Source organism: Pseudophryne corroboree, chromosome 12 (assembly GCF_028390025.1).
Source record: "Pseudophryne corroboree isolate aPseCor3 chromosome 12, aPseCor3.hap2, whole genome shotgun sequence".
NCBI lineage: Eukaryota > Metazoa > Chordata > Amphibia > Anura > Myobatrachidae > Pseudophryne > Pseudophryne corroboree.
In genome coordinates this window covers 169,758,744-169,778,543 of record NC_086455.1, presented here as the reverse complement: position 1 = coordinate 169,778,543, position 19,800 = coordinate 169,758,744, and the positions used below count along the sequence as shown (strand labels likewise).

General features: G+C 44.6%; 1 protein-coding gene across 6 annotated transcripts in view; it reads right to left on the bottom strand.

Annotated features, from left to right (window-relative positions):
* Positions 1–731: 731 nt before the first annotated feature.
* LBHD2 (LBH domain containing 2) overlaps positions 732–19,800 on the bottom strand; it is an 86,197-nt gene continuing 67,128 nt past the window's right edge. For all 6 annotated transcript variants that reach the window (XM_063948489.1, XM_063948488.1, XM_063948492.1 and 3 more), the window contains exon 4: positions 732–2,166. In XM_063948489.1, the coding sequence (XP_063804559.1) occupies positions 2,096–2,166 (71 nt within the window). In that variant the 3' untranslated portion in view covers positions 732–2,095. The remainder of the gene's footprint in view (positions 2,167–19,800) is intronic.

Below are 19,800 nucleotides of genomic sequence, written 5' to 3'. Positions count from 1 at the left end.
TTACAATGTAATCTTTGGTTGCGGCAAACTTCATAACCCGTTACACATAAATGTCTCAATGTAATTACTCGTTTATTTCAAATGAAGCAACTACCGCAGTCTACGTTCATTACCCTAAGTAAATGTGACATATGTGTGCGTCATAAAACACTGATACTATAACACACAGAGTATCCAACAAGATGATCGAAATGATTCATTTTTCGGTCAATTGTCCATCTCCGCCTGTTATTTCATGGCGTGCTAAGCCCACAGACTCCTACACAACACAATACCTTGTTTTTTTTCCAGCTTGCTTTATAGCAAGGCGAAGCTGTTCTGCTTTATTACAAATTAATTGTTGTACAAGATGTAGCATTTCATAAGCAAGTCTTTCAACCAGGGCAAAGGCTTTTTCATGCAAAGAAACCTAATTTAAGCAATTTCATCTCCTCCCACACGCTGGAAATGCCTTCACTTTCAAATATTCATGAGCAAAACCCAGTGCAGCTGGTGATAAATCTGTCAGCCTTTTAACGTCTGACCCTGAACTAGATACTGTTTGTTAAGAATATATATTTTGTAAAGGAACCAAATTTAGCCCTATATACACGCACAGATAATTATTAGTTACAATTTCTTTCTGATAGCTGGTTGTACAATGAAGTTTCTCCCCATTACATACAGTATACAAGAAGTCTCTATATAGCTGGCTTGTCTCTGTACAGAAAGAAAAGTGTATTTATAGATCATTTGGTAATACATCACAGTGCTAATTTTATTGATAACTAGATGGAAAAAATACAGCAGAAATGGAAAAGGCTTTTGTCAAACTGATTTTTGAGAGACGTTATTTGTGTTCTAATTGTTTTTAGACTTTGCATGAGTTTATTCCAGAGACTAGGACCCAGATTTATCAAGACTTGAAAAATGCACAATGGTAAAGTTCCAGCCAATCAGCTCCTAACTGTCACGCTACAGGCTGTGTTTGAAAAATTACAGGAGCTGATTGGTTGGTACTTTATCACTTTGCAATTTATCACTCTCCAAGACTTGATAAATCTGGACCTAGAGGTGAAATATTTATTTCACGTAGCATGGGGGTACCACGTCCCTCCCCATCTCCCAATATTCACTCCGTCCCTCTTTCATAACTCTTCAAATATCCATACCACTGTGTGCACAATCTTCCATAATGACACAGAATTCAGCAATATAGATTAAATACAGTAGGTACAGAACAGGTTTAGAACCTTAGACCGTGGTTAAGAACCCAGGGGGGCCAAGGCCAGGTACCAGTTTGGAATCCATTTTTCCTGCCCTCTGCATCTAGAAACATAAAACGGATTAGGGTTATGTACTGTATGCCTCTCAGTGTTTGCTAGCCCCTAGGCAGGAGCCTATGTTGCCTGATAGATCATCTGGCTCTGAGAGGAACTCCGATGACTATGGAAAGACACCTATGATACATTAAACTCTTGGTTCCATCTTTCTGTAATCTGAGCGTTTGCACAGCAGATTTGTGGGATGGGTTTAATAAATCATGTAAGCGCTTTTAAATGTTTTTTTGCTACCACCTTTAATATATGATGAAATCACATCTTAAGTGAGAAGGATACATTTTTTTCTATAGATTCTTAAAATGAAAAGCTATTTACAAATAGGATAGAATTTTGTTTCCCGATCCCTAGAAGATGATATTATGACAACATGTATAGGATTTCAAATGATTTTTTAAATGTAGGCAGCAGGGAAATCATGGCATGTGCAATTCCGAGAGGGATTTATACACTGCGTGAAGCCTTGCACGATTCCGCGTTATTAGTTATTGCAGTGCTTGGCTGAGACAGTAAGAGCTAAAATCTCCTGTTCACACGCTGGCTAGCTAAAAACTTCAATCCTAAATTAGGAGGAACTACTGTACGCAGAATGCACTGTGCCCGATTCCAGGAAGGCTGCCGGAACAGTTCAGTGTAGTCCCAACGGTTGCTTACAAGCGCTAACTACTCCACTGATACTTAATGGCTGACTCTCTGTTCTATTCATGCCCGGAAAAAGCATTTTCTCATGTGGAAGAGAACGTTAAAAAAAAAAAAACAGACAATATTTAAAGCTTTTAATTAGCAGAATTTCCGCCCGCCCTGCATCCGGCGTGATGTTCCTCTTCATGGGTAGAACGCGCGGCACCTGCGATACAAAGGGAGAAGTTTATTGCTGCAGTTATTTATAAACAGATCTTATTTTTAAGTCTGTGATATCATTCTAACGGGTGGTATTTAGTTTGCCGACTGTCGGGATACAGTATACTGGCACTGGAATTCTGACACCCGGCATACAGACAACTTTTCTCCCTCTTAGGAGATCATGACCCCCCCTGGAGGGAGAATAAATAGCGCGGCACACCGTGCCCGCAAGGGGCTCATTTGCGCTCACCCAGCTGTCGGTATGCCGGCGGTCGTGATCCCGGCGCCGGTAGGCTGGCCGCTGGGAGCCCGGCTGCCGGCATACCATACTACACCCCATGGTAACTACTGTGGCTGTTGATGTTGTTTTGTAAACATAAATTCAAGTTCGAAACATTTCTAATTTATATTTCATTTTTATTTTTTTCCTTTTTAAGTTTTAAGCGTAACACAAAAAATATATATATTTTTTGCAAAATGTTTAGTCTGTATTTTAATAAATGACAAAACCAGTGGTTTGGATGACCCACCGTTTACACCGGCACCCTCATATGTACAGAAGAGGCATTCCGGCACGAGGTATATGATCCCGAAACGCGTAGGCTATGCAGTGCAGACCAGTCATGACGATTTATGCTACATGCAAGGTCTGACTTACAGCCGACCAAATACTCATCGTGGACTGATTGTCTCCTAATCGCACAACAGTTTCCACAATATTGTACCCCTGATATCTGCAAACGGGAGCAAACACCGAGGGGGAAAGTTACTAAAGGTCAACTCTGGTCGATTCGCCGGTTTTTAGTGAAAAAGCAACAATTTTGCTAATCGCAAATTTACTAAGGATGAAAATGCACATTTACTAAGAATTGTCTTTGCAAAATCGCCCCAGTTCATACCAAAATCACTACAAAATCGCACCTCAATGCACCAAAAAAATGTAAACCACTAAAACCGCACACAAAACGCACCTCAATGCACCACCTCTAAAAAGCAACAGGTGCAAACTATTCTAATTAAGACTAAACCATCGGAAGACAAAGACGCAAGTGGAAACGCAGGTTAGTAAATGTGTAGCTTTTGTTCCGGCGATTAGGGGCGATTTGTAATTTCACCCAAAAACGATTCTTAGTAAATTTCCTGCTGGGTTTCAGATGGATAAATGTCAAATGAACAGAAAAATAGGAAAAGGCAAACACAAGCTATTTATCAATCTCAGTACTGCTGTGTGACATCTAGGGTTCATTAAACGTGTTGCGTTCATTATTTAAAACAGGGACAGACAGACGAGCAGGAGATGAAGTTTTCCGGGTTAGAATATCCTGTAGCATTAACACAATAACAGCTCAGCTAATTACTGCATGCCCAGGTGTGCACTACATTGAAGTGTGATAGTCTAGCAGGGGTAATTCAGAGCAAAGCAAAAAAGTTAGCAATTGGGCAAAACCATGGCCCTCATTCCGAGTTGATCGGTCGCAAGGCGAATTTAGCAGAGTTACACACGCTAAGCCGCCGCCTACTGGGAGTGAATCTTAGCTTCTTAAAATTGCGACCGATGTATTTGCAATATTGCGATTACTAACTACTTAGCAGTTTCAGAGTAGCTCCAGACTTACTCTGCCTGTGCGATCATTTCAGTGCTTGTCGTTCCTGGTTGACGTCACAAACACACCCAGCGTTCGCCCAGGCACTCCCACCGTTTCTCCGGCCACTCCTGCGTTTTTTCCGGAAACGGTAGCGTTTTCAGCCACACGCCCCTGAAACGCCGTGTTTCCGCCCAGTAACACCCATTTCCTGTCAATCACATTACGATCGCCGGAGCGAAGAAAAAGCCGTGAGTAAAAATACTTTCTTCATAGTAAAGTTACTTGGCGCAGTCGCAGTGCGAACTTTGCGCATGCGTACTAAGCAGATTTTCACTGCGATGCGATGAAAAATACCGAGCGAACAACTCGGAATGAGGGCCCATGTTGACTGCAAGTGGATCAGATGTAACATGTGCAGAGAGAGTTAGATTTGAATGGGTGCAATTCAGATTTCAGTTTGACCACACCCCAACCAAATCAAACTCTCTCTGCACATGTTACATCGGCTCCACCTGCAGTGCTACATGGTTTTGCCCAATTGCTAACTTTTTTCATTTGCTAACAACTCTGAATAACCCCTTCATCAGTAATGGGCAAAATGCATCTCCATCCTGCTATATTGTCAGGTGTGTTAGTTGTGGCTTGTAACAGTCGTTTAAAACGCCTTTTTTTTAATTAAAGGTATTTTTCAAACTTATTCGTGAGATTCAGTGGTAATGTGCGTCCTTCCTGAAGTTTAGAGCAGCCACAGTAGTGTATAGCGTTGTCTGTGACTGGTCTAACCCAATACGTAGTGCATTCAAACAGCTAGAATTTAAAAACAGCCGTGCTAGAATAATGGCCCATACACACGGTGACATTCGGGCTATGCCCGATTCTCACTATGCGACAGGGGCTAGGTCGGCACATAGTCAGTATTGCAAGCACACTCATTATGTGCTTGCGATACTGACTATGTGCGATTTTAGCTAAGTGTCAGTTTTGACTATCTCTTCTATAGAGATAGTCAAAATTGACTTGCCTGCACAGTCTATCTATTCTTGCGATGCCGACCGCGTGGGACCGCACATCGGCATCGAATCGGCATCGCAAGGTGACTTTCACCTTGCGATCTGCACTAATTTTTCTTATGATTTTGACTATATAGTCCCCCCCCCAAAAAAATCCGTCTCCAACTTATCACTTTTTAAGACTCAATAAATTTGGGCTTATGTGAGGATACCTGGAAAACATGAACTGTTTGGGATCCTGAGGGCCGAGTTTGAGAACCTATGGTGTAGTCAGATTGCAAAGGTAAAAGATTCTTGGTGGGCCTTATGATCCAGTAACTTAGTGGTGTTGACCAGGTGGTCAGTCGGATGTGTGAGTGTAGAAAAAAAATGTATGTAATATGTGGACTGTATATAGAGCATACTTGCCTACTCTCCCGGAATGGGCGGGAGGCTCCCGAAAATCAGGTGACCCTCCCGCCCCCCCGGAAGAGCAGGCAAGTCTCCCGATTTTTTAGGGGCCCCCCTGCCCGGCCGCCCACTTAGTGAGTAAAGTGGGCGGTCCGGGCAGTCGATGACGCGATTCTTGCTGAATCGCGTCATCATAGCAACACCCCCTGCTGTATAATGCCGGTAATCGCGGCATTACATAGCAGGGGGCGTGGCTTAAATGAAGTGCCACGATAACCCCTCCCCTGTTCCGCCTCCGCCCGTCCCTGTTTTGCCTCCGCCCGCCCCCTATCCGTGTCATAACCCCGCCCCCCTGCTGAGCCGACCTGGCTGCTCTCTCCCGGAGAGAGCAGCCAGGATGTCGGCATGTATGATATAGAGGATGTAATTGGGTAGAATATGTTATGGAGGTATATGTGGGTGGTTCTGGAATATGATAACCTGCCTGCAGAGCTGAGTGTACAGGGAACGCTTAAGCTTTGGAGACTAGAGGAAAGTCTTATTGTGCGTGGGAGGGCACAGAGTGGGCAAAGCCGGAAAAAGTCCTGCAACCACGAATGGGAGCAGATAATGTGTGTGTGAATGAAAAGTGCAGATATTGGGCCTGATTCAGATTTGTAAGTAAAGCAAAAAAAAAATCAAGTAGCTTTGTGTCTGGCACAAACCATGTTGCAATAAAAGGGGAGTAAATACATTTATATGTTTTCTGTGCAGGGTAAATACTGTCTGCTTTGGCATGTAGCCCACAAATGTTAGCTTTATATTTACACAGCAATTTATATTTCAGTTTGGACACCCCCCACCCAAATCTAACTCTCTCTGCACATGTTACATCTGCCCCACCGGCAGTGGAACATGGTTTTGCCCAGTTACTTGAATTTTTTTTCTTTGATTGCAAATCAGAATCAGGCCCATTGCACGGAGCAGGGGGATCAACCTGGGAAATATTTATCGATAGGCGGAGAGATGTATGTCTGTGTAGTTTGGATCAGAGCCTTGTATGTATGCAGAAGTATTTTATATTTAATTTGTTTAAATATCGGCAAACAATGCAAGGACTGACAAAGTGGAGCAGCAGCAGTAGAACGCTGTAATACCCAGCATAAGGGTAAATGAAGACGTTCAAATCATGTTTGAGTGGAGCTACACTTTAATGAATGCGTTTTATATTTTGCACATCTTTCTCACTTCGGAATGAAGAAGGACATGACTTTTCTGACAAGTGAAACTAACCAGAACACAGACTTTTATTACATGTTTTAATTTAGTTGTAGATACAAATCGAAGGCTCTGTTTGACCTGCCAAACCTCGCAAAAAAGATGTCAGCGATAGATTCCTGTGATACATTACAAAGACCTCTCGGAGATCCCCAGTAAAGCCTGTTTTGCACATTATAAGAAGCATCATTTTTTTATTATTTTGGAAATAACAGGATTTATTAGAAGAGACTGGATCTTTTGGTACGTAACATTAATATAACCGCTAAAGAGAAATATTTAGCAAGGAAAGCAAAGCTAAACTTGTTTGAGGCTTATAAAGGTCTGAAACTGTGCACGCATGTTTCGTACGCGGCTTAATATTAGCACTGCCGATCAGCCACATCAGTACACGGCTGGGTCATAACATTTGTGATTCAACTGAAATGATCCAGGTCTTCAGGTATGACACTAAAACAGCCAGCTCACTAAGCATGTAAGAGACCCTGGGCCTCGATTTATTACCTGCAGGAATAGGATTAGGCCAATTCTATACAAACAACTCAGTCTACAAAGACAGGAATTTATGTTCTGCTTGTGGTGACACCTCCAGGGCTCTGCAAAGTTACAGACAGCTATTGCCTGTAAGAAGTTGTTACTCAAATACTATTCTTTCAAATAATATTTTAATATACATTATGCCTAAACTTTTTTTTTACTCATTTTTTTCAATCCTGCTAGTAGATGCGTTTGCAGATTGCACCAATTAGTACAGTTCCATTGCTTGCTTCCTCTTTTCCATTACCTCCTCCTAAACTCATATGTCTATCTAATTAATGCATGATAATCTTATCAAGAGCTTTTATTTTGGTGGCATAGTATACTGGCAGACTGGCAGGAGATGTGTGCGGCACTGGCGGCTGTGGGGGGTCTGGGGGGGGGTTGGTAGTAGCTTGTATGATTGTACAAACTCACGGGAGTTTGGAAGGCTGGTCCCTGCTCACTATAGTGAGATGGAACATCACCTTGGTGAGCAGATTATACACTCATGTTACCTCCAGCAATTGAATTGAAGGGAATTTTTTTTACTGTGTTATCTACTGCAATTTAATGGAAGGATATTTTTTTACTGGAACAATAGCATTGGTGCAACCTAACCTGGGCAGTACGGATGGTGTAATGGTTAGCATTACTGCCTCACAGCACTGAGGTCATGGGTTCGATTCCCACCATAGCCCTAACTGTGTGGAGTTTGTATGTTCTCCCTGTGCTTGTGTGGGTTTCCTCCGGGTACTCCGGCTTCCTCCCACAATCCAAAAATATACTGGTAGGTTAATTGGATCCCAACAAAATTAACCCTAGCGTGAATGTGTCTGTGTGTACATGTGGTAGGGAATATAGAGTGTAAGCTCCACTGGGGCAGGGACTGATGTGAATGGCCAAATATTCTCTGTACAGTGCTGCGGAATATGTGTGCGCTATATAACTAACTGGTAATAATAACCCTCTATTAAGGAAGCAATGGGCACGCCACTAAAGGAGGCATTAAATCTTTTGCATTTGACCTGGTTACCTGGGCAGGTAGAACTACAGAGAACCTATTTTTTAGCCGCCTCCTTGACAATCCGCCCTGTTGTCAGGTTACGTGAGGGAATTACAGTTCTTTAAAATGGACTTCTACTAGCTTTTCTCTTGTAGTTCTATACAACAACAATAGACTATTTTGATTAAACAGACTTGCTAACCCATCCACGACGTCTGCACACCCTGTGACGGGCCCTATATAAGATAATATAGGCAATGTTTGGCTGATGTGTATAGGGCACACACAGGTATGACATACATGTGTTTATCAATGTCCCCTTAGTTTATATTTTCAGTTATATCTCCCACAGAACTCCCTCTCTGTCATCCTGACTGCCCTATATATATATTTCAAGCTCACCCTAGGGAGCCAGCCCCCCAGGTTAGCACTGGATTATAAGCAAGGCTGGAAAATATTGCTTCTAGTTAAGCTCTGAAACAGAGAAAACAACAACACAACTATAAACTTAATGTAAATGGACAGCAAAGTATAGGAATACATAGAAAAAAGAAACAAGCTATGAATTGATAATGAATGAAGAGGAAGAACACTCACAGCACAGATGTGGCGCCATTGAAAGGTGAAAGCAAGGACATTATTCTGCTACAAGGCTTTGCTATACCTTTGTCAGGCAATATAGGGGGTGATTCAGACCTGATCGTAGATGTGCAAAATTTAGCGCATCTACGATCAGCCACCCTGACATGCGGGCGGGAAGGGGGAGGGGGGGGTTGGACACCCAGCACAGGGCTAGTCCGCCCCGCATGTCAGGCCCTGCCCCATTGCATGGGGATTGCATGGATGCTGGGCCACTACTGACTTTCCTCTGGAGGGTTCCACATCTATATGAATTAGCGAGGATAATTTCTCCCTTTACAGAATTATACACCTTTAGTTGGTCTATAGGGTTCGTTATTTATGAGCTTGCGAAGTCCTCTGTCCATTTGTATATCTCTAACATTGGAGCGTTTTTGATACATGTGGAGTGGACCCATTAGGCTGGATTGATATTACCACAGTAATCCTTAGTGATGTTGGAATTCTCCTTTCAAACATTCCCGATTGATTATCTGGGCCCATTCTAGTCTGTTGATCATAATTTGCTACAATCAGAGATACACCCCTGATGAAGTCTTGGTACAAGACGAAACGCATTGGGTTATCATTCTGTTGTATCTGATGTTACTCCCGAGTTTTTGATAAGGAAGAAGAAGAGTAGAGATCCACCTATACTTTTCTCTGTCTTCGATAAGTCAGTTAATGTGGGAGAACCGTATTTTACTGTTGATGACATGTTATGGACATTAATTATGCTAACGATTGTTTTAAATAAATTTTTATAAAGGAACAGTTGATCAGTATGTTTTAAACTTGTTGACACATAGAGGGTGATTCCGAGTTGTTCGCTCGCTAGCAGATTTTAGCAGCATTGCACACGCTAGGCCGCCGCCCTCTGGGAGTGAATCTTAGCTTAGCAGAATTGCGAATGAAAGATTAGCAGAATTGCGAATAAATAATTCTTAGCAGTTTCTGAGTAGCTCCGGACCTACTCACGATTAGCGATCAGTTCAGTCAGTTTCGTTCCTGGTTTGACGTCACAAACACGCCCTGCGTTCGGCCAGCCACTCCCCCGTTTCTCCAGACACTCCCGCGTTTTTCTCTGGCACTCCTGCGTTTTTCCGCAAACGCCGTGAAAACGCTGAGTATCCGCCCAGAAACACCCACTTCCTGTCAATCAGACTACGATCACTTCAACGATGAAATTTCTTCGTTCTGCCGTGAGTAAATCTACTAAATTTTGAGCTAAAATACTTAGCGCATGCGCACTGCGTACCATGCGCATGCGCATTTTCGCATTAATCGCTCCGTTGCGAAAATCGGCAACGAGCGAACAAGTTGGAATGACCCCCATAGTTGTGAAACCTTGAAAAGGTTTTTAATTTCTGGGGTCAATACAATCCCAAGGTGCCAATTTCCTCTATTTTCATTCTCTCTCTCTCTCTCTCTCTCTCTCTCTCTCTCTCTCTCTATACATATATATATATAGAGAGAGAGAAAGATATATATATATATATATATATATATATATACACACACCTGTAATATATACAATATGACCATGTCAACATTTCTGAAACGTGTTGTCTGCATTTATGTAAAATTGAGTATAAAGGTAATCTGGATTTGTGATGGTAATCCACTTTTGAGATAGAAAATAAATACTTCATACTTACAGATATACATACATGCATACTTCTAAACATACATGTACATACACACACACTTCATTTACAATACTTTATCCCAGCAGTCGTACCTATAAAATGTACAACACAACTTTGTCCAGCAACCGCAAACTGATCTGTTCCCAGTACTGTTAAATTTGTGTTTACGATCTTCTAAAGTATAGTTTATCTAGTCCATAAATCAATAGCTCTAAATCCCAGTCTGAAGGTTCAAGAAGACCAATATTATTTTAATAATCATCCTATGACTTATCTAATATCTATTACATAAGAGAGGAGTATGGTGTCCATCTAACTGACAGCTCCCTGCAACTGCCAGACGCACCCAGGGGAAATATGCTGCAGGGGTGAGCCACAGAGCCGGGAGGCAAAGACTTCACTACATGCCAGCCTCTCACTGCCAAGATAGAAGAGGCGTTACCCATCGCACATGTAGAAAACAGAGAGATGGGAGAAAGAGGGGAGAGAGAGAGGTGGGAGGTAGAGGGGAGAGAGACATGGGAGGAAGAGGGGGAGAGAGAGAGAGGGGGGAGGTAGAGGGGAGAGAGACATGGGAGGAAGAGGGGGAGAGAGACATGAGAGGAAGAGGGGGAGAGAGAGAGAGGGGGGAGGTAGAGGGGAGAGAGACATGGGAGGAAGAGGGGGAGAGAGAGAAAGAAGGGAGGAAGAGGGGGAGAGAGAGAAAGAAGGGAGGAAGAGGGGGAGAGAGAGAGAGAAAGAAGGGAGGAAGAGGGGGAGAGAGAGAGAAAGAAGGGAGAAAGAAGGGTGTTAGAAGGAAAATTCCATGGTAAATGCTCCCTATGGGGTTTACCGTGCTGGGAAAACCATAGACTCCAGCATGTAACGCAGAATCTATGGATCTACCATGAGGGAAAAATGCAGATGGCCAACTGAATATGCCCCATAGCGACAGATGGGAGAAAGAGAAGGAAATGGGAAGGAAACGGGAAAGTGTACTGAGGTTGCTAGGCAACCATATTTCACCTTGACTTCCTTCAGGGAATAGATAGCGTGGCGCGCTACCGTGCCCGTAGAGTGGCGAGCGCAGCAAGCCCGCAAGGGGCTCATTTGCACTCGCCCAGCTGTCTGTATGCCGGCGGTTGGGATTCCGCCGGCAACACATACTGCACCCCTCTGTTGTGGCATAGGGGATCCTGAAGAAGGAACGATCTACACTACCCTTTGACCTCTGCCTGCCTTTTTGAACCTTGCTCCAGTCTTCTGCCTCCCCAGAGTTGTGCTTGTCATTTGGCCATTCTCTGCACTAATTTCCTTTGGACCTTAGCCTGTCCCTGGTTCTTCTCATTGTTTTGTTCTGTCTAGTTGGTCTGTGTGTTTGTTTCTTGCTCCGTTTCCTGCTACTGTTTGCACTTGTGCTTTAAGCAACACTAAACTACTGGGGTCAAGTCCGGGGAACACCCTATTTATAGGAATATTCCGCATCATAGGTTCTATAGCAGTCGCGATCAGCTACCGTGCAGTACAACACATAGGGGTCTATTTACTAAGCCTTGGAGATAAAGTGCACGGACATAAAGCACCAGCCAACCAGCTCCCGTCATTTTTCAAACCCAGCCTGTGACATGGTATTTACTGTAGCATCTGATTGGCTGGTACTTTATCTCCGTCCACTTTATCTCTATCCAAGGCTTAGTAAATAGATCGCTAACAGCAGGGCCGGATTAATGCTGGTGGGGGCCCAGGGGCAATGAAGTTGGTGGGGCCCCCACTACTACGATAGCTGACAAAGACCCCTTACCCCATCCCCCCACAGACACACACTAACCACTGGCTATGGTGGATGCTGGGAGAGGAGAGTAGTGCAACGGTGCAAAGGATCCCGTTCTGGAGGAGGTGCGGTCCCCGGAGATCCTGACCGCCACGGGTGTCACCGGGTGTCACACAGGTCCAGCGTGCAGCAGAAGCCACAGTCAGTGTCTCGCGGGATTTCAATACATATCCCGCGAGACATGGGACTGGTGTACATGGGACACCCTCCTCGGCGGCCGCTGTTAATAAACACCTGAGCCACAAGGATGGTGGAGACAGCTCCGCACCTGGGTGTGGGGGCCACGGGATGACCACCCTTGTCGCCCCTCCCTAAGTACAGCCATGCCTAACAGTTATATGACCTGAACCTTTGTACTGTTAAAGTGGAGAAAGAAGGAGTCCCTGAAACAAGTCTTCCCCATCAGTTCCAATGATTTGTGGACCTACAGTAACTAACATGGTCTATTGGTGGTGTTAGTAGTTGGATCGGAGAATGATCTGTCTGGATAAGGGCAAGGTTTGGATAAGGGCAAGGTTTGGATAAGGGCAAGGTTTGTTCTTTTTTTTCCATCTTTCCTTGGTAATGTTGGGAGTTCTATAGGTATTGTACTCAGGTTCTCATGCCTCCTTATAGTACCCATTCCGAGACATTATAAAGGGTGTGGCTTAGCAATAAATGAGTGTGGCTTTGTAGGTGGGTGGGCATGTCTGAACAGATGCAAAGGTGAATCGGGGAAGATCTAATTTTGGCCCAGTTTTGCTTATTGTTAGGAGTCATGGGTTTCGGTAGTCCTTGTGGGTGCCGATCCCTAACCCTTCCCAGTGGTTCCTCCCTTTCTGGTTTTGTCTATTACTTTGACCAAAAATAGTTTGAATTGGTCTTGGACCACCAACCCACGGCATCAATGCAAGTGTCCTGAAGCGCCCCTGCAAGTGTCCTGAGGCGCCCCTGCAAGTGTCCTGAGGCGCCCCTGCAAGTGTCCTGAGGCACCCCTGCTAGTATCCTGAGGCACCCCTGCTAGTATCCTGAGGCACCCCTGCTAGTATCCTGAGGCACCCCTGCTAGTATCCTGAGGCACCCCCTGCTAGTGTCCTGAGGCACGCCAGGGAGGCACAGCACACAGTATGGGAACCACTGCCTTAGACGCAGCATCATCTGATTGTTCTCTAAGGACTGGGTCTGTCTTAACAGAAATGAAGCCTCGCCGATAAATACAGAAGCAAGACCGGAAGATAAAACAAAGTATTATGAAAATATTGCAGAAGACCAAATGCTGTAAGTCCAGTACTGTATTTGAAACAGGTTCCAGTCTATAGACAGACAGTTAAATGATACACAGTCATTAGGTAGACACCATATGGTCAAAAGTCAGACAGGGTCAAAAGTCAGACAGGGTCATAAGATACAAAAAAATGTTTTATTTATTTTTTGTGTGTTTTTTTTTTCAACTTTTGTCTCATTTACTATCCATGTCACAAACTAATACCTTTTAGTAAAGCTGTACCGAGCAGCGCGGAGCGAGACACAGAGCACTCACGGGGCCGAATTTCACCAAATTTGGGTTAAAAATGTTTAAAAACACAATTTTTTGTTTGTTTGTGTGTGTGTCTGACTTATGACCCTGTCTGACTTTTGACTGTCACCATATGGTGTCTACCTTATGACTGTCTATCTTTTAACTGTCTATGTGCTATACCACACCCATTAGAAACACACCTCCTCTCCCTTCCTCATTGTCTGCTCTTGACTTTGCCACTTATTTCACATCCAAGATTGACAACATACGTCAGGACATCACATCCCACCAGACCAGCAACCAGCCACCACCCATCCTTTGCCACCCCTCCCCTCTTACCAACTCTGACATCTTTCTCCCATGTATCTGGAGAGGAAGTCATGGCCCTCATACATTCCTCCCTCCCCCCCCCCCCACAACCTCCCCACTCGACCCTATCCCCTCCCACCTCCTCCGCTACCTCTCTCCTTCTGCCTGTTCCCATCTTGCCCACCTTCTCAATCTGTCCCTCTCATCAGGCACTGTCCCCTCTGCCTACAAGCATGCTCTTGTCTCCCCTATTCTTAAAAAACCTACCCTTGATCCTAACACTCTCTCCAACTATCGACCCATCTCTCTCCTCCCCTTTGCCTCCAAACTCCTTGAGCGTATTGTCTATAATCGCCTCACTGCCTTTCTTTCCTCTCACTCACTGCTTGACCCATTCCAGTCTGGTTTCCGCTCTCTCCACTGAAATTGCTCTCACAAAAGTCTGCAATGACCACCATGCAGCCAAATCTAAGGGCCACTATTCTCTGCTTATTCTTCTTGACCTCTCTGCTGCTTTTGACACTGTGGACCACCCTCTCCTTCTGCAAATCCTTTGCTCTTTTGGTCTGCGTGACACTGCCCTCTCCTGGCTGTCCTCCTACCTCTCTGATCGTTACTTCTCTGTCTCCTCTCATGATGCTACCTCGCCCCCACTTCCACTAACTGTTGGTGTCCCCCAAGGTTCTGTTCTTGGTCCTCTCCTTTTCTCTCTCTATACGTCCTGTTTAGGTGACCTCATTAGTTCTTTTAACTTCCAGTATCACCTCTATGCTGATGACACTCAAATCTACCTCTCCTCCCCTGATCTCTCCCCGGCTCTCCTCACTCGTACCTCTAACTGTCTCTCTGCTATCTCTTCCTGGATGTCCTAGCGCTTTCTTAAACTCAACATGTCTAACACTGAGCTGATCATCTTCTCACCCTCCCGCACAACTTCACCTCCCACAATCTCATCATCCATTGATGGCACGACTATCTCCTCTGACCTTATCTCCCTTTACTCTCCCACCCGTCCTCTTCGCTCTGCTAATGCACGCCGACTCTCCTGTCTTCTGATTACTTCCTCCCACTCCTATCTCCAAGATTTTTCACGTGCTGCTCCCTTCCTCTGGAATTCTTTACCTCTCCCCCTCAGACTCTCCACCTCTCTACAAAACTTCAAACGGGCTCTTAAGACCCATTTCTTTACCAAACCCAGCAACTCTCATCCTAACCCTCTGTTCCACGCTCTCTATGTACCCCATCTGTGTCACCCCTGTCTATCTACCCCTCCCCTTAGAATGTAAGCTCTCACGAGCAGGGCCCTCTTCCCTCATGTGCTTATCCTTTTCTTGCTTTAATAATCCTCAACTGCCCAAATCGCACAGTATTTTGGCCACCTGGAACTTATCTCTATGTCATTTACTGGTGTAGTTATGCTTAGTTACCCTGTACTTGTCCTATATTGTCTTCAACTGTAAGTCACCGTTTTCCTGTTTTGATTATGTGCATATGTACTCTGTAATTGGGCGCTGCGGAATCCTTGTGGCGCCATATAAATAAAGGATAATAATAATAATAATAATAATACCTCCCAATTGTTGTTATTATTACATTTTATTTATAAGGCGCCACAAGTGTTTCGCAGCGCTGCACAAAGGACGTACAATAGAACAGTACAGGGAGACAGAAATTAATATTACAGTAAAAATATAAAAAATAGAGTACAGGTAACAAAGAGCACCACAATTCTCATACATAATGCAGCTTAGATGTAAGTAGTGAGGGAGTAATCATCGTACTACTTGGGGCTGGCGGCCATAGATAGAGAGGACCCTTTACCAGCAGGAGAATATGCGGGTATAGATGTTTGCTGAGTAGGAGAGAGCTGCGAGTGAAATGTGAGGACTTTGACAACAAGAGGACAGAGGGCCCTGCTCTGAGGAGCTAACAATTGTTCTGATGTAGATGGAACTGTACCGATTATAGGGGACTGGCCTGCAGTTCCAGCAGTTGCAAGCTGTTGGATAGTAAGTTGGCATGTGGGTAGGTTGTGAAAACTGGGCTCTTCTCTACATTCGGCATCGGGGAAAGTTCTTGTGATCTTGGTGGCAAGGCTGAACCTACATGGCAGGCCTTTTGCGCTCAATATCCCCCCCCCCCCACACACACACACACACCAGCTCAGTATCCTGCCTTATAGCCATTCAACGGATCAAATGGGGTGTTGGGGGAGCCTAGGTTTTGTAAATGCTTCAATGTGGTGTACCCATGCTCATTATTCCATGCTTGGAACTACATTCATGGTTTTGACGTTGAAGGTTAGGGGGCATTCAATGCTGTATGGGGCATCAGGAGAAGTAACGGGTACAGGAGAGTGGGCGTACAGTCCCTTCAGAGACCTCTCTGTTCTTAATGCTTTAGGAGCAAAAGCCAGCCTGCAGGAACATGTGTTTCAAGACATATATTTGGAGCAGTGATGATTCAGCTCTACTCAAACACAACGTACAAACTCTCCCACACAGACGTTCAAGGTTTAGTCTTTGCAAATAATGATCATGCAAATGATTGTTTTTTCTTTTCTTTTCTCTTTTTTTGCATGAGGCACATACCACAAATCTATGTTAAGAAAAATAAACACTGATAGCTGATATCTCCTGTACAATAACCAGAAAGTAGTTTTTTTTTTAAGAATTTTTTTTTTTTTAAAAAGCATTTTAAATTGCATGGGTTCTCAAACTTGGTCCTTAAGACCCCAAACAGTTCATGTTTTCCAGGTCTCCTCACAGGCCCACTAGCGAGATAATTTGCTCCACCTGTGGATCTTTTAAAATGTTTCAGTGAGTAATGAATACACCTGTGCACCTGCTAGGTGACATGGATACTGAGGTCCTGAGGGTCAAAGGTCTATTTACTAATGCGCCCCACACACTGAGCGACGGCAGCAATTTGGACGATGATCGATCTCGATATCGTCCAAATTGACTTTGCAGAACGTCGGAAAACCAACGATGAACGACCATGAACAACCGCACATCGTTCATCGTTGGTGCATACACACCGAGCAATATGAACGATTTCTTGTTCATGAATGAACGAGAACGTTCATATCGTCCTGCAACATCGCTCAGTGTGTAGGGCGCATAAGAGAGATAAAGTGGAGAAAGAGAGAGTACCAACCAACCAGCTCCTAACTTTCATTTTTCAAACACATCCTGTAACGTGGCAGATAGATTGGCTGGAAATTTATCTCGCTTCACTTTATCTCTCTCAAATGCTCAGTAAATAGACTCCAAAGTTTGAGAACCGCTACTCTGTTGCATCCGAGAAAATTATAGACAGAGTCTGATTGGTTACTATCCCTTTAAACCGGGATACTAGTGAATGACACAGGTACAGTACTGAAATAAATAACCAGCAATTTATGTATAAAAATAGAAATAACGACACAAATGAACAGTGTGCTGGTATAGGCTAAACCAAAATGTGTGAGGACATTTACTGCTCGGCACACACACCTCTTGCCCTTCGCATAGCTGCAACTTCAGTTTCTTTGCTGGGGCTGAGAACCCAGTCCCGGGAAGAAAGAAGTTGCGGCTCCTCGAAGAAGAGAGGCAGAGTCGGCTGCGAGTTCAGCCCTGGGGATTAGAGAAGATAGAAGGACAAGGCGGAGAAGAGGAAAGTTGCGGGTGCCCGAAGAAGAGAGGTGGAGCCAGCTGAAAACTCAGCCTTGGGGAGGAGACAAGGTAGAAGGACAAGGTGCGTGTGTTACGGGGGCGTTTGCCCAGATTGCCACACCCTGGATCCGCCACTGGTAAGGATAAGACCTTCAGATACCCTTCTTGCTACCAAAACTCTCAGCAGGTATCTCATTATTTCATACCTCCCAACATGACCTTCTCCAGGAGGACAGAATGCTCTGCTCCTGGACTTCCCTCTTAATTTATGATTGCCATCACTTGTGCTGAAACACCTTTCCTATCCATTAACCTCAAAACAGGTGTCGACAATCATAGATTAAGAGGGAAGTCCGGGAGCAGAGCATTGTGTCCCTACTGGAGAAGGTCATGTTGGGAGGTACGCTATTTCCCATCTTGACTATTACAACCTCCTCTTGTCTGACCTACATCCCCCCCCCCTATTTCAATTCAGTATCAACCCTGCAGTAACTTTAATGAGGGCCACAATGGTGATACTGTAGTATAATCCAGAATATTTGTTCTGCACTTTCCACACCTCTTGTTGAGTGAACGCCACTGCGTGTTCAGGCTGTGCTGAAGGCACCAGGAAAGCAGCTCACCCTGAGATATACATACATAATAAAATGACAATAGTGTATTTACATCTCTGAACATCCTGAGCTAATTAGAAGGACACATTGATTTGCATGGACAAATTAATAACTGCACAAGTGCAGGAAGTATTGTAGCTAATGTACACAGCGTGAAGCTGTTGCTTGTTATCTTGCTGTATCTGCCAAAGGCCGAAGGAAGGAGAGTAATGTTCCACAAAGAAAGAGGGAGGTCAGCAACGAAATGTAAAACAATAACTTCAGCAGGGTGCAATGTAACGTTTTTCACCCCCCAATTCTCCTCGATTTGCACAAGAGCGCCTATATTTTCCCCAAGAAGCCATGGTTTTGCAAAAGAGACATTGGGGCAGATGTATTAAGCCTGGAGAAGTGATAAAGCAGTGATAAGTGCAAGGTGATAACGCACCAGCCAATCAGCTCCTAACTGTCATTTTTCAAACCCATAATGAATGGCTGGTGCGTTATCACTTTCCACTTATCACTTCTTTATCCCTTCTCCAGGCTTAATACATCTGTCTCTCGGTTCCTTGCAAGGGCCCTCATTCCGAGTTGATCACTCGCTGCCGACTTTCTCAGCGCAGCGATCAGGTGGGAAAACGGCATTTCTGCGCACGCGCATGGTACGCAGCGCGATGCTTTTCAGTTGCTCGAGTGTTCGTTGTTTGATTGACAGGAAGTGGGTGTTTCTGGGCGGCAACTCAGCGTTTTTAGGGAGTGTGCTAATAAACGCAGGCGTACCAGGTAAAAATGCAGGAGTGGCTGGAGAAGCGGGGGAGTGGCTGGCCGAACGCATGGCGTGTTTATGACGTCAAACCAGGAACTAAACAGACTGCAGTCATCGCAAGCTAGGAGTAAGTCTTCAGCCACTCTGAAATTGCATGAAATTTTTTAGTTGCAGAACTGCTAACCTTTTGATCGCACTTCGGCTAAGCTAATATACTCTCCCAGAGGGCGGCGGCCTAGCGTTTGCATTGCTGCTAAAAGCAGCTAGCGAGTGATCAACTCGGAATGAGGGCCGATGTACGTAGAAGGCTAACTCCTACTACTGCACAACATGCAGAAACGAGAGCTGCTTTGGTGGACTTCGATTACTGAAAATAAGAATTTACTTACCGATAATTCTATTTCTCGGAGTCCGTAGTGGATGCTGGGGTTCCTGAAAGGACCATGGGGAATAGCGGCTCCGCAGGAGACAGGGCACAAAAAGTAAAGCTTTCCGATCAGGTGGTGTGCACTGGCTCCTCCCCCTATGACCCTCCTCCAAGCCTCAGTTAGGTACTGTGCCCGGACGAGCGTACACAATAAGGGAGGAATTTTGAATCCCGGGTAAGACTCATACCAGCCACACCAATCACACCGTACAACTTGTGATCTAAACCCAGTTAACAGTATGATAACAGAGGAGCCTCTGAAAGATGGCTCCCTACAACAATAACCCGAATTAGTTAACAATAACTATGTACAATTATTGCAGATAATCCGCACTTGGGATGGGCGCCCAGCATCCACTACGGACTCCGAGAAATAGAATTATCGGTAAGTAAATTCTTATTTTCTCTATCGTCCTAGTGGATGCTGGGGTTCCTGAAAGGACCATGGGGATTATACCAAAGCTCCCAAACGGGCGGGAGAGTGCGGATGACTCTGCAGCACCGAATGAGAGAACTCCAGGTCCTCCTTAGCCAGAGTATCAAATTT